Source organism: Garra rufa, chromosome 18 (assembly GCF_049309525.1).
Source record: "Garra rufa chromosome 18, GarRuf1.0, whole genome shotgun sequence".
In the NCBI taxonomy this organism is placed as follows: Eukaryota; Metazoa; Chordata; class Actinopteri; order Cypriniformes; family Cyprinidae; genus Garra; species Garra rufa.
Window position 1 is genome coordinate 43,638,321 of NC_133378.1, and position 11,070 is coordinate 43,649,390.

The 11,070-nt window shown below is 37.9% G+C and overlaps 1 protein-coding gene across 1 annotated transcript; it reads right to left on the bottom strand.

Moving 5' to 3' along the window:
• On the bottom strand, positions 1 to 11,057 carry LOC141290976 (7SK snRNA methylphosphate capping enzyme-like). The gene is made up of 5 exons (XM_073823125.1): positions 10,795 to 11,057; positions 9,243 to 10,694; positions 4,539 to 4,757; positions 2,250 to 2,373; positions 1 to 404 (listed from the first exon to the last, which is right to left on the bottom strand). Exons 2-5 carry the CDS (start codon positions 10,662 to 10,664, stop codon positions 349 to 351), a joined length of 1,821 nt encoding a protein of 606 aa, XP_073679226.1. The 5' UTR covers positions 10,665 to 10,694; positions 10,795 to 11,057; the 3' UTR covers positions 1 to 348.
• Between the last annotated feature and the right edge of the window lie 13 nt (positions 11,058 to 11,070).

The window sequence follows — 11,070 nt, forward strand, 5'->3', positions numbered from 1 at the left end:
ACACATCAGATTTATTCGCATGTGGAAGCGGCTCAGATCAAAAACATCAGGTATGAGCGTCAGCTGCTGAAGGAAACCATGAAGAGTGTCCTGAACACGCGTGTGCATGTCAACGTGTTCTTAGCGTCACTCAGTCTGTCGTCCATTCAAACACAAGGACGTCCATGTGACCGGACCACAGCCAGTCTGAGGTCAGAGGTCAAACAGTCACCGCTGCGGCAAACAGTTAAGAACGGAGCAAACAGGAAGTAGTCCACAGGAAGAAACACACCTTAGATGCACAACTCGACAACACCACAAGTGTCTGTGTTCATTCGGATGATCACATGATGATTCCAACGCTGAAACTCACTTCCTGCTGGAGGAGGGGTCTTTGTGGAACAGGTAAATCGACCTCTGAACACCTGAAAGCAGAATCAAACGTGACCGTTTCAGAAATCCTGATCAGTGCATCTATAGAATCATTTACTAGATCATCAATAAACCAAAGTCTTAAGTACGACGGCTATATGTGTAGCAATAGTTAAATATAAATATATTTTTGACTATTGCTACAAATATATCCGTCGTACTTAAGACTTTGGTTTATTAATAATATATGCATTATTGTATGGAGAATGTATGGGTTGAAATTAGCCATTTTTCTTTTATGCCAAAAATCATTAGGATATTAAGATCATGTTCCATTACGACATTCAGTAAACTTCCTACCATAAATATATTAAACTTAATTTATGATTAGTAATATGCATCACCAAGAACTTCATTTGGACAACTCTTGGCGATTTTCTCAATATTTAGATTTTTTGCACCCTCAGATTGCAGATTTTTAAATATTGTTCTATCCTAACAAACCATACATCAATGCAAAGCTTATTTATATAAAAGAAAAAAACTATTAACCTTTTGTATAATTTTATTTCGTATTAGCTTTTCCTCACTTTATAAATCCTCATCTGGGAAACTGCTGCATAACATGATGTTTGGTGTTGATGAAGTATTACAGTTTGTCTTAAAGTATTAAATAAAGTGTTAAATTGTTAAATCATTGTGGTACAAAGTAATCCTATTCAGATGTCACTTCCTCAGAATCAGAATAAAAGCCCATGATTCACATCTGAACACTAGAAATCAAGCTGAATTAGAAATTAACTCATTAACTGAAATGACTGATTCCCAAACGAAACATTTTGGGGTGGGCAATATTGAAAAAGATAAATAATATTGATAACGATAATTAGACGATATTTGGCTGAGTGTGTTGTTGTGCGTGGACAGCTGACTCCTGAAGTTTGTGATGTTCTTTATATTCGTTCACAGCAGGGATAGAAATTAATCTTTTACAAAAAGATTAAATTGAATTTGACCTTTCATGGGCACTTTTACCTTTATAAAGCCTTACTTTTTTGTTCTAAAAGTGTGCATCTTTTGATTCAAACTCTTACATTTGGGCTGTTACCAGGCAAATCAAATCAGTCTCAACTAAATTCATCTTTGCACTGCAGAGGAAACACAGAACCTGCGTCTGAAGCAGCATTTAGATGTATTTACACACTGTTTGATGCAGCTCTGAGAGACATGGAATGCTTTAACCTGCAGTTACAAATACATAATGTTTTAATATTTTAATGGTTTTATGTTTAAAATGATTTAAATTGAAAAGATACTTTAAATGTGAAACGAAAACCGCCAGAAGGTGGCAGCAGGTCACTGTTGATAAGTGAGTCATTGGAATAGAAACAAATCATTTAAACGCAAAAACAGCCAATACAGTGTCTAAAACTAAATTTAATGTTAACTTGTTTATTGAACTGTTGTATAAAATCAACATCACATTTGTAATCATGCTGACTTTTGGAGAAAAAAAACACTCTTTGTGCAATATTGATTAACTATATGAAATGATGCAAATATATACTATATATACTGGTTTAACCTCGCTTACTAGGCTTTTCAATGTAATGCAGGTGTGCACTCTATAGGTGTGTTTTGTTTGCTTTTCACGATATACCTGATAATGTCAAATTGCACATTGTTAAAACAACAATTATGGTATTATCACACACCTCTAGTTGAACCTGAATATGTAATTAGAACTGAAATCATTGATTCCTGATCAAAAAAGTGTTGCGACAGTGCCACTGATTTTCCCGTTCATTACTGTGAAGTGACTCTGAATCATCTGCTGTAGAAATGAACTTGACTTGAGTGTCATTTACTCTAGACGAGTATGTGTGGGTGTGCAGTACCGTTAGGGCCGCTGTGGGGCGTCCCGATCAGTTCGTAGCTGCTGAAGCCCACATCAGTCGTCAGGAAGGAGCTGAACTTATCCGGCTTCAGTCTGATGCTCCTGTAGTTCCTGTACGTCACTTCCTGAACACACACACACACACACACACAATCAGCTACAGCTTACATCACGTCTGTTAAATGATCCACTGCTATACTGCCCTCCAAAGGCAAAGCGCAGTAACTACACATTTGGTCAAAATTGAGTTAAGGCTTAAAATGGACAACTGTTTTGTCTTGTGGCAAAGTCTCCTGGTTCAATTTTGTCCTGTTTTAGAGAAACGAGAGTGTCAACAGGTTTGACTAGCTGGCGTAAAAAATTTAAAGGCATTTTTCTCACTTTCAGTGTTGGCGTAGTTACTGCACTTTGCCTTTGGAGGGCAGTATACACCAGGGTCAAAGGTCACTGAAGAACATGTGCACATGCAAAAAAATCACAAAAATCCTAAGCATAAATTAAAATGAGAGTTAAAAGTACTAAAAATTAGATAACTTTTTCAGAAATATCACAATTCTTTGTCAGGTTGGTTTTACTATTTAACAATTTTTCTGAGCAGAACAGCCAAACTAATTTTTTTTTTTTTTTTAAACAAAGCCTTTCAAGGTAAATAATTTGTGACCAAAGCTTAAAAAATAAAAAAAGATTTAAAAAAAGTGAGCGAGTGAGTCATTATTTTATCTTCTTATTAGATCTTGACATTACAAACGAACATAATACAAATAAATCTTATTTTCCAGGTACAGTAGGTGTATTTAGCAGAAGCATTCAAGAACTTGGATTGGCTAATATAAGAAGTGAAACACTATTTACTTATACACATTAATTGTACATTTACTCTTATTAAAGCAACTTCTGCCCTCCAAAGGCAAAGCGCAGTAACTACACATTTGGTCAAAATTGAGTTAAGGCTTAAAATGGACTTTGTGACAACTGTTTTGTCTCATTGCAAAGTCTCCTGGTTCAATTTTGTCCTGTTCTAGAGAAACGAGAGAGTCAACATGTTTGACTAGCTGGCGTAAAAAATTTAAAGGCATTTTTCTCACTTTCAGTGTTGGCGTAGTTACTGCACTTTGCCTTTGGAGGGCAGAACTGTGATAAAGTTCTTCAGTCAACAGCAGTGAGAGATTTTCCTCTTTGTGTGTTTGTGTTATTAACATTAAAATAATAGTTCACACAAAAATCAATTCTGTCATGGTTTTTTTACTTTTATAGCATCATTTACTCACTCTCAGGTTGTTTTAAACCCTTTTTTTCCTGTTTAATGTGTGTTGTCAGTTTGTGAAGACAACCACCCTACAATGATCAAAATACACCCAGTGGTATTTACGCAGAGGATTAACGTTACTTTCGTTTTAAAAAAGAAAGCACCGATCCTGATCTACATATGCGTCTATGTTCGTGTGAATCGTTCCTGATGGAGCTTCACTCACAGCAGAAGTGAATTCAAGGTTTTTTTTATGCATCTTTGCAAATGGCTAAATGCGGCTAAAGTAAACATCACGTCTCATAATCCCACATCAGAGAGGGGCGGGGCGAGCAGAGCTCATTTGCATTTAAAGGGGCCATGCAATAAATTGAGTTGATTTTTAGCAGAGCTGATTTTGACAAGGTTAAAGGGTGTTTTTTTTACACTACTATTGAGAATTTTTAACCAAAGTATATTAGAGACTTTTCATTAAGACCCTAAAGAATCATATCAACTTATGGGCATCCGATCACCCCTTTAAAGCAAATAATGTAGTTTAGTGATAAAGTGCAGTGTTGTGTAAGTGTAACTCTACAGCTGAGCTAACACTGATGTGAATGTATGTTGTGTTGTACTACAGTATTATTGAGATGACAATATTCCTCCAAAAGCTGATCATCCACGACTAAAAACCATCATATCGCATATTTCGCATATTCATATTTTTACTAAATGAATCGCATTTGAGGGCCTAAACATGCCCGAAAACCCCTGAAACTTTGCACACACATCAAACCTGGCGAAAATGTACGTCTGATATGGGTTTCAGAAGTGGGTGTGGCAAATGGCTCGATAGCGCCACCTGTACACATTCAGCGGTGTGCGCTTTCAGCTGTGATTCACGTACATGCACGAAAATTGGTAGACACATGTAACACACCAATACCTACAAAAAAGCCTCTTGGAGCAAAATTCTAACCCCAACAGGAAGTTGGTTATTTGAGTCTCTGAGAATATGGAGGAAAAACAGGTCAGTTTTATTGAGTGTATTTGAGGTGTTACCGTGAGTCTCTTGCGGCGGCTGTAGGAGGTCCAGGGCTGAGGTTCGAGGATCAGCACTCCTCCAGGTAACAGGTGTCTGAAGATGCGCTGAAACAGTCTCCGGATGCCGGCGTCACCGTAGTTCAGATGAACCCACTTGGTCAAACTCAGACACAGAATCACGTCGTATTCAGCACACTGGGACACCGCCGCCTCCTCACTGTCCGGCACATAGTCGCCCTGAACACACATAAAACACACATTAAACACACACACAATCATCAGCTGCTCAGCAGGTTCAAGAACACACTGACTCTAGTATGAAATCAGTCTGGGAATGAACTAATCCAGACTAAAACACACAGACAGACATGTCAAAGCCTGACACTCAGAAGGTGTGGCTGAACCAACAGATGACATTCGCATTTCAAGACACAAACATTAAACTCAGAGACAAGACTTAACTAATTTGAAGCCTTTTTATTTTTTGCATTTATTCAGATATAACATCCAGAATATCCACAAGTTCATGTGCATATAACATATGTAAGATAAACGCTTTAGTCTTCTTTCAGTATCATTCATTCACTAATATGGCCATGTATACTGTATCTGAAGACAAATCAAATCAAAACCTGTCATCAAAGTTGTCCTAAAACCAAAACAATACCAGTTTATGTCTTAACAACTTTGATGAACCTTTCTGATCCACTTTAAATGTTGACTACTGTATTTTGAAACTAGATTTTATTTTTATACTTTCAATTTTAGTTAGTTTTAGTAATTATGTTGTTTTTGTCCATTTTATTAGTTTTTTAAAATTTACATCTATATAAACTTATTTTAATTTATGCGTTTTAGTATTTAAAATAAAAAATAGAAATGTTGCTTTGCCAATTTTTTCTGATTTTTTTGTGTGTGTATATATATATATATATATATATATATATACATACACATACATACATACATATATACATACACATACAGAATAGGTGCAACAACCCACAACCAAAAAACACATTTAAAAAGCATTTAAGTATTTAAATCTTGTATGTCTACTAAGATCTTTTTATTCTCTGTTGAAACCCACAATACTATTTAAAATATTAATAAGCTTAATATCCATCAAATCATCATTTATTGGGTACTTTCAAATGGGAGGAGGCTGTCCTGAATCCGAACCCCTACATTTCAACTTATGAAAATGATATTTAAATTATTTTTGTATTTTGTTTTTTCATTGTTGTTTTTGAAAGTAACCTTTTGATTCTTTAAAAAAAAAAGTTAAGTTTCAAAAAATAGTTTACATTTTCTTTGTACATTATGAAACTTTATGTAAAGAAGAAATGTGTCCTGCATTTTTCACATCACCACCGAAACACTGGCAGAGATTAATTTGAACTAAACCCATAAATTTATGATCAGAATACCTTCCTGTGTCCCTCTCTCTCATAGCCACATGCTGAGTAGACAGGCCCAATCATTTTGAGGTAAAGGTGTTCAAAAGTCTGAAAACTCACTTGACTCACTCAACTTAAAGAACGTCACTACTGAACATATAGTTTCTATAACTAAACACTTTTTTTGGGAATTATTACCAAAAATGTCATAAATCACACTTGAAATATTATAAAAAATTTAATTGCTATGGATTTTCCTCTGAATTTGAATTTGAATTTTTTTCCTCTGAAAAATAAAAAATACAAATGTAACCCTTCTAATTAAATGAAGTATTACTGTGTTTCGGTAATGACAAATTCGTGGAGAGGACAAATATTCCAAAACTTCCTGAAAATACAATATTAGTAGGGCTGGGCGATTAATCGAAAAGTAATCGAAATCGACATTCAGAACCTATAATCGTTCAAATTTTTCCAGGACGATTATTTCGATTACTTTCCCTTTAAAAACACCGAGGCGCCAGAGTTCACAGAGGGGGGCGCGGGAGCTGAAATGCTTAGAGATAGAGACCTGTGCGTGACAGATTTTTCAGTCAGCACGGAATTTTGTCCCTCTCCCGCCTGCAAAAGCCTGCATTGTGGTTACCTATACATATTTTTTGAGTACATCGATCTTATTCTCAACAGAAAAGCAAGCATGGGCTGCTGTGTGCATGCACGGCAGAATGCGAGCAAACAATGCTCCCTGCCTATCTCAGTTCATCGCGATCTCATACAACTCTTATAACACAATGAATATTTGCACAATGAATATTTAACAGTGTCTACACTTCGTGTGTTGCAATGAGTGGATTCGTGCGCACGCAATATTAAGCAGTGCGCAAGAACTTTCGGTGAGTGGATTCTTGCATTCCAGAAACTTCCTATTCTTGCACCTGTTAATCATTTTGAAGTTATATTAGTTGTTCGTGTTGCTTTTGTGTAATAGATGAATAACAATTTGTATGTTTTTAGATATTTTATGTTTATATATTTCTATTTTCCGGGAGTCCCTCCAATCATTTTATTCTCCCGCATCCCGCACACACACGAGTTTCTACCCACTCGCGCATCAAGTTTTGTCCCGCGCCGCACTCTGTTTCTGTGCAGGTCTCTACTTTGAGGTCAAATAAAGATGTATAAAATGTTTTACTAATAATTTTATATAAAAATGTTTTTAAATCATATGCTTACAATGCCAATATAGGGCAATTAAAAAAAAAAATTAAACAAGTGTAATTGACAGTATTCTGACGATCCGGCGTTTCAATCTACAAATCACCAACGTTTACCATGGTTTTACTGTAGTAACACTGACAGTAACCATGGCATGGCAGAAAAGTAAAATATTCATATAGAATTTTATTATACTTATAATGTGTTAAATATATTAAAGGAGTAATGGAATATAATAACAATATATATATTTTTTGTAAGTCATTACAGTTGTTTGTTGTACATTTGTAATTATACTGAATGTCTTCAGGATGCTGTTTTTCATTACAAATTCTTTACCGTGGTAGTGGTAATCTACAAATGTATGCAAATGTATGAAAGATGAAGCTGTTGTTATTTTTACAGATACTCACAGAAACAGAAGCTGTCAACTCTGCTACTGTCAAATGTGCATTTCTAAAATCTAAAACTTGTGATATATATGCATACATACATACAAGAGTAATTTTATTAAGAAGAGATACTGCTTATTTTCATTGAAACATTGAAAATAATTTATTTTGTTTCCAAAAGTGCAAGTTATTTATTTTCACTAATTTAAGAAAAATGTGACTGTTCGTTTTAAGCAATGTGTGCTTTAATTTCAGTTGTTCAACACTGATGTTCAATAAATAATCGTAGATAGTTGATAGTGTGTGTTTCCTTCAATTATTTTAAAATCAAGTAATGCACCCTTCATTCAAAAATCTCTCACTTGTAATATGTGAGCATATTTACTGTACAAAACTTGTCAGTGAACTATGAGGGCAAAAAAAAAATATATATATAAATATAATTAAATATAATTTTATTAATAAATAAAATAATCGTTCATTAATCGTAATCGAGTTAAAATGTTCAATTAATCGAGATTTTGATTTTAGGCCAAATCGCCCAGCCCTAAATATTAGAATTAACTGCACGATTAATAGAAATGTATACCTTGGATATTATACAATTTGCATACATACACATTTGTTAAGATGTTTCCCTTCACCAATTCTGTAGTACGGCCCATACACTGCCACTCAAACATCTGGGATCAGTAAGATTTTAAATGTTTTTTTTTTTGTAAAGTCTCTTATGCTCATCAAAATTCCATTTATTTGATCAGAAATACAGAAAAAAATAATAATACTATGAAATATTATAGCAATTCAAAATAACTGTTTTTTATTATAATATACAAATCTGAATTTTCATTAGCCATTACTCCAGTCTTAAATGTCACATGATCCTTCAGATATCATTCTAATATACTGATTTATTATTAAATGTTGGAAACAGCTGTGCTGCTTAATATTTTTTTGAAACCTGTGATACTTTTTTCATGATTCTTTGACGAATAAAGAGTTAAAAAGAACAGCATTTATTCAAAATAGAAATAATTTCTAAGTCTTTACTATCACTTTTTTTCAATTGAACACATCCTTGCTGAATAAAAGTATGAATTTCTTTCAAAGAATAAAAGAAAAAAAAAACTTTGAACAAGGTGTTTGTTACAAAAGTTTTGTTTTAAATAAATGCTGTTCTTTTTAAAATTTTACTGATCAAAGAATCTGAAAAAAAAACTGATAATTTATTGAATGAATGATTTCTGAAGGATCATGTGACACTGAAGACTGCAGTAATGATGCTGAAAAATCAGCTTTGATCACAGAAATATTTTAAATTGCATTAACATTTCACATTATTACAGTTATTCCTGTACAATTGTGCCTTGATGATCAGGAAAGTCCTTTAAAAAGAATTACAAATCTTACTAATACCAAACTTTTGAGCAGCAGGGTGCATGTTCTACTTAATAGTTAATGTTTACCTTTATTTCAAGCTATGCTTTTGTTATTATTTTAGTTTAACTTTTTTTTCTTATGTTCAACACAAACAAAGACATTTTGAAGAATGTTGTTAACAGCTGCTGATTAACCCTAACCCTAATGTTCAACAGAAGAAAGAATTGAAACAAGTTTGGAATGACATGAGAGTGACTGAGGTCAGAAAATCAGACAGAATTGAGCAATAAAACTTGAGAATGATAGTCACACACACACACACACACACAGATTACCTTCAGGAAGTGTATGTTGCTGGGGAACACTCCCGGGATGTGAGGCATTATGGGAGGTGCGGCGATGGGTCCACGGCAGCGTGTGAAGGAGACAGGAAACCTGCGTAACGCCTGAACGCGGTCCAACTGCAGACCCATCAGAGGTGCCAACCCCAGCTGACCTCCGGCCTCGACCTCTGACCCCTCACCCGACCCGCCCACTTCTGCTTCCGACCTCGTTCTGTCGTCCGACCCGCGCAGCTCCGACAAGAAGTATCGCAGGTTCTGACGTGCCATCTGCACCAGCGCCCCGTCGATGTCCACACCCAGGATGCGCTCGGGGTTCCAATGCCTGGCGATGGCGAGGGTCACGTGACCCGTGTTGCACCCCACATCCAAAACTTTCTTTCCGCGGAACCACTCGGGTTTGAACACGGCCAGGCGTGGGTCTGCGGTCAGCGACGGCGTGCGGTAACCGTACTGATGGCTGTAGCTTCCGTAATGGAAGTTTCGCTGCGTCCTGCGCCTCCTCTGCTGGGTTTTCTCCGCCCTCAGAGGCGGAGCTCCGCTGACTCCGCCCACAACCGGAGTGTGGAACGACTGGCTGACGGACGGAGTCGGCGTGATGGACAGGCGCTCCGAGCGGCTGCAGGTTCGCCTGCGCTTCTTGTGTTTGGACGGCTGAGGGGCGGAGCTAGACGCGGAGGGGTGTGACCGCCGGCGCGGGAGGATGGGCGTCACCACTTCGTCGCGGCAGTTGATGGACGTGTTGAGTTCGTAAGGCCGCGGCGACTCCTCCACAGGCTTTTTGGAACTAATAACAGGAAATAGTGCACCTGGCTCCGCCCCTTCGTTCACCTTTAACTTCTCGCCATCCGGAGGCTCGGCGGTCGTTCCCGGATGGTGTCGGTTGCGATGTCTGCGTCTGTTTTTTAGGGGCGACACCAACACCCCCGCTGCTTTGTCTCCGCCGCGTCCGCTTAGATTCAAAGGATCTGTGATGTCCTTCGGAATCAGGATCTCCACCGGGTCACGGTTTTTGCTGGGAAGCGGCGACGATTTGGGCGTCTCTGCGTTGAGCGCCTTACTAACCTCCTCGTCCAGCAGACTGTTGAGGTTCAACGGATCGAAGATGTTCCCGCCCATCAGGAATTTGGAGGGCAGAACAGGGTCACATTCGGAGTTGGCGCGGCGTCGGCGTTTGCTGAGACTGGGGTGTTTGAACACACTCATGCTACAGCGCCGCTTGTTCAGTTTCTGCGCCGTCTCGCCTCGCGGCGCCAGGCCGTTTTTGTCCTGAGGCGTCACGTGATTGGTGGCGAGTTCGCTTAGCACCATGTTAGCGGTCACCTCATCCTGGATGGCGATGGGCGGAGGGAGGGCGTGCAAACTCGCCCCGCCGGCGGCAGGAAGCTCACTCTGGACGGACATCACGGCCCACATCCATCAGCCTGTAATGTGACTGTGCGGATCCTGCAGAAAACACAACAGTTAGCAAATGGACATAAAAAAAAATCAAGTTCTACTTGCCATCCAGGATGCTATGAGTTTGTCAGAAACTCTTCATACTTACTTGACAACAGTCAGTGTAGTTTTAGATGCATTAATGTGCTTGAGATCCACGTGTTACATCTGTCACTCATTTAACTCCGCCACGCCTTGCTCATTTAATAACTCCGCCCCTGGACTCACTGCTCATGAATAATGTTGGAGAAACGCGATATCCGAAAGCTCCCTCCCCTATCCGACACAAACACACACGTACCTTACCTCTCTCTCTCTCTCTCTTTCTCTCTCACACACACACACACACACACACACACACACACACACACTACTAAACGCGATC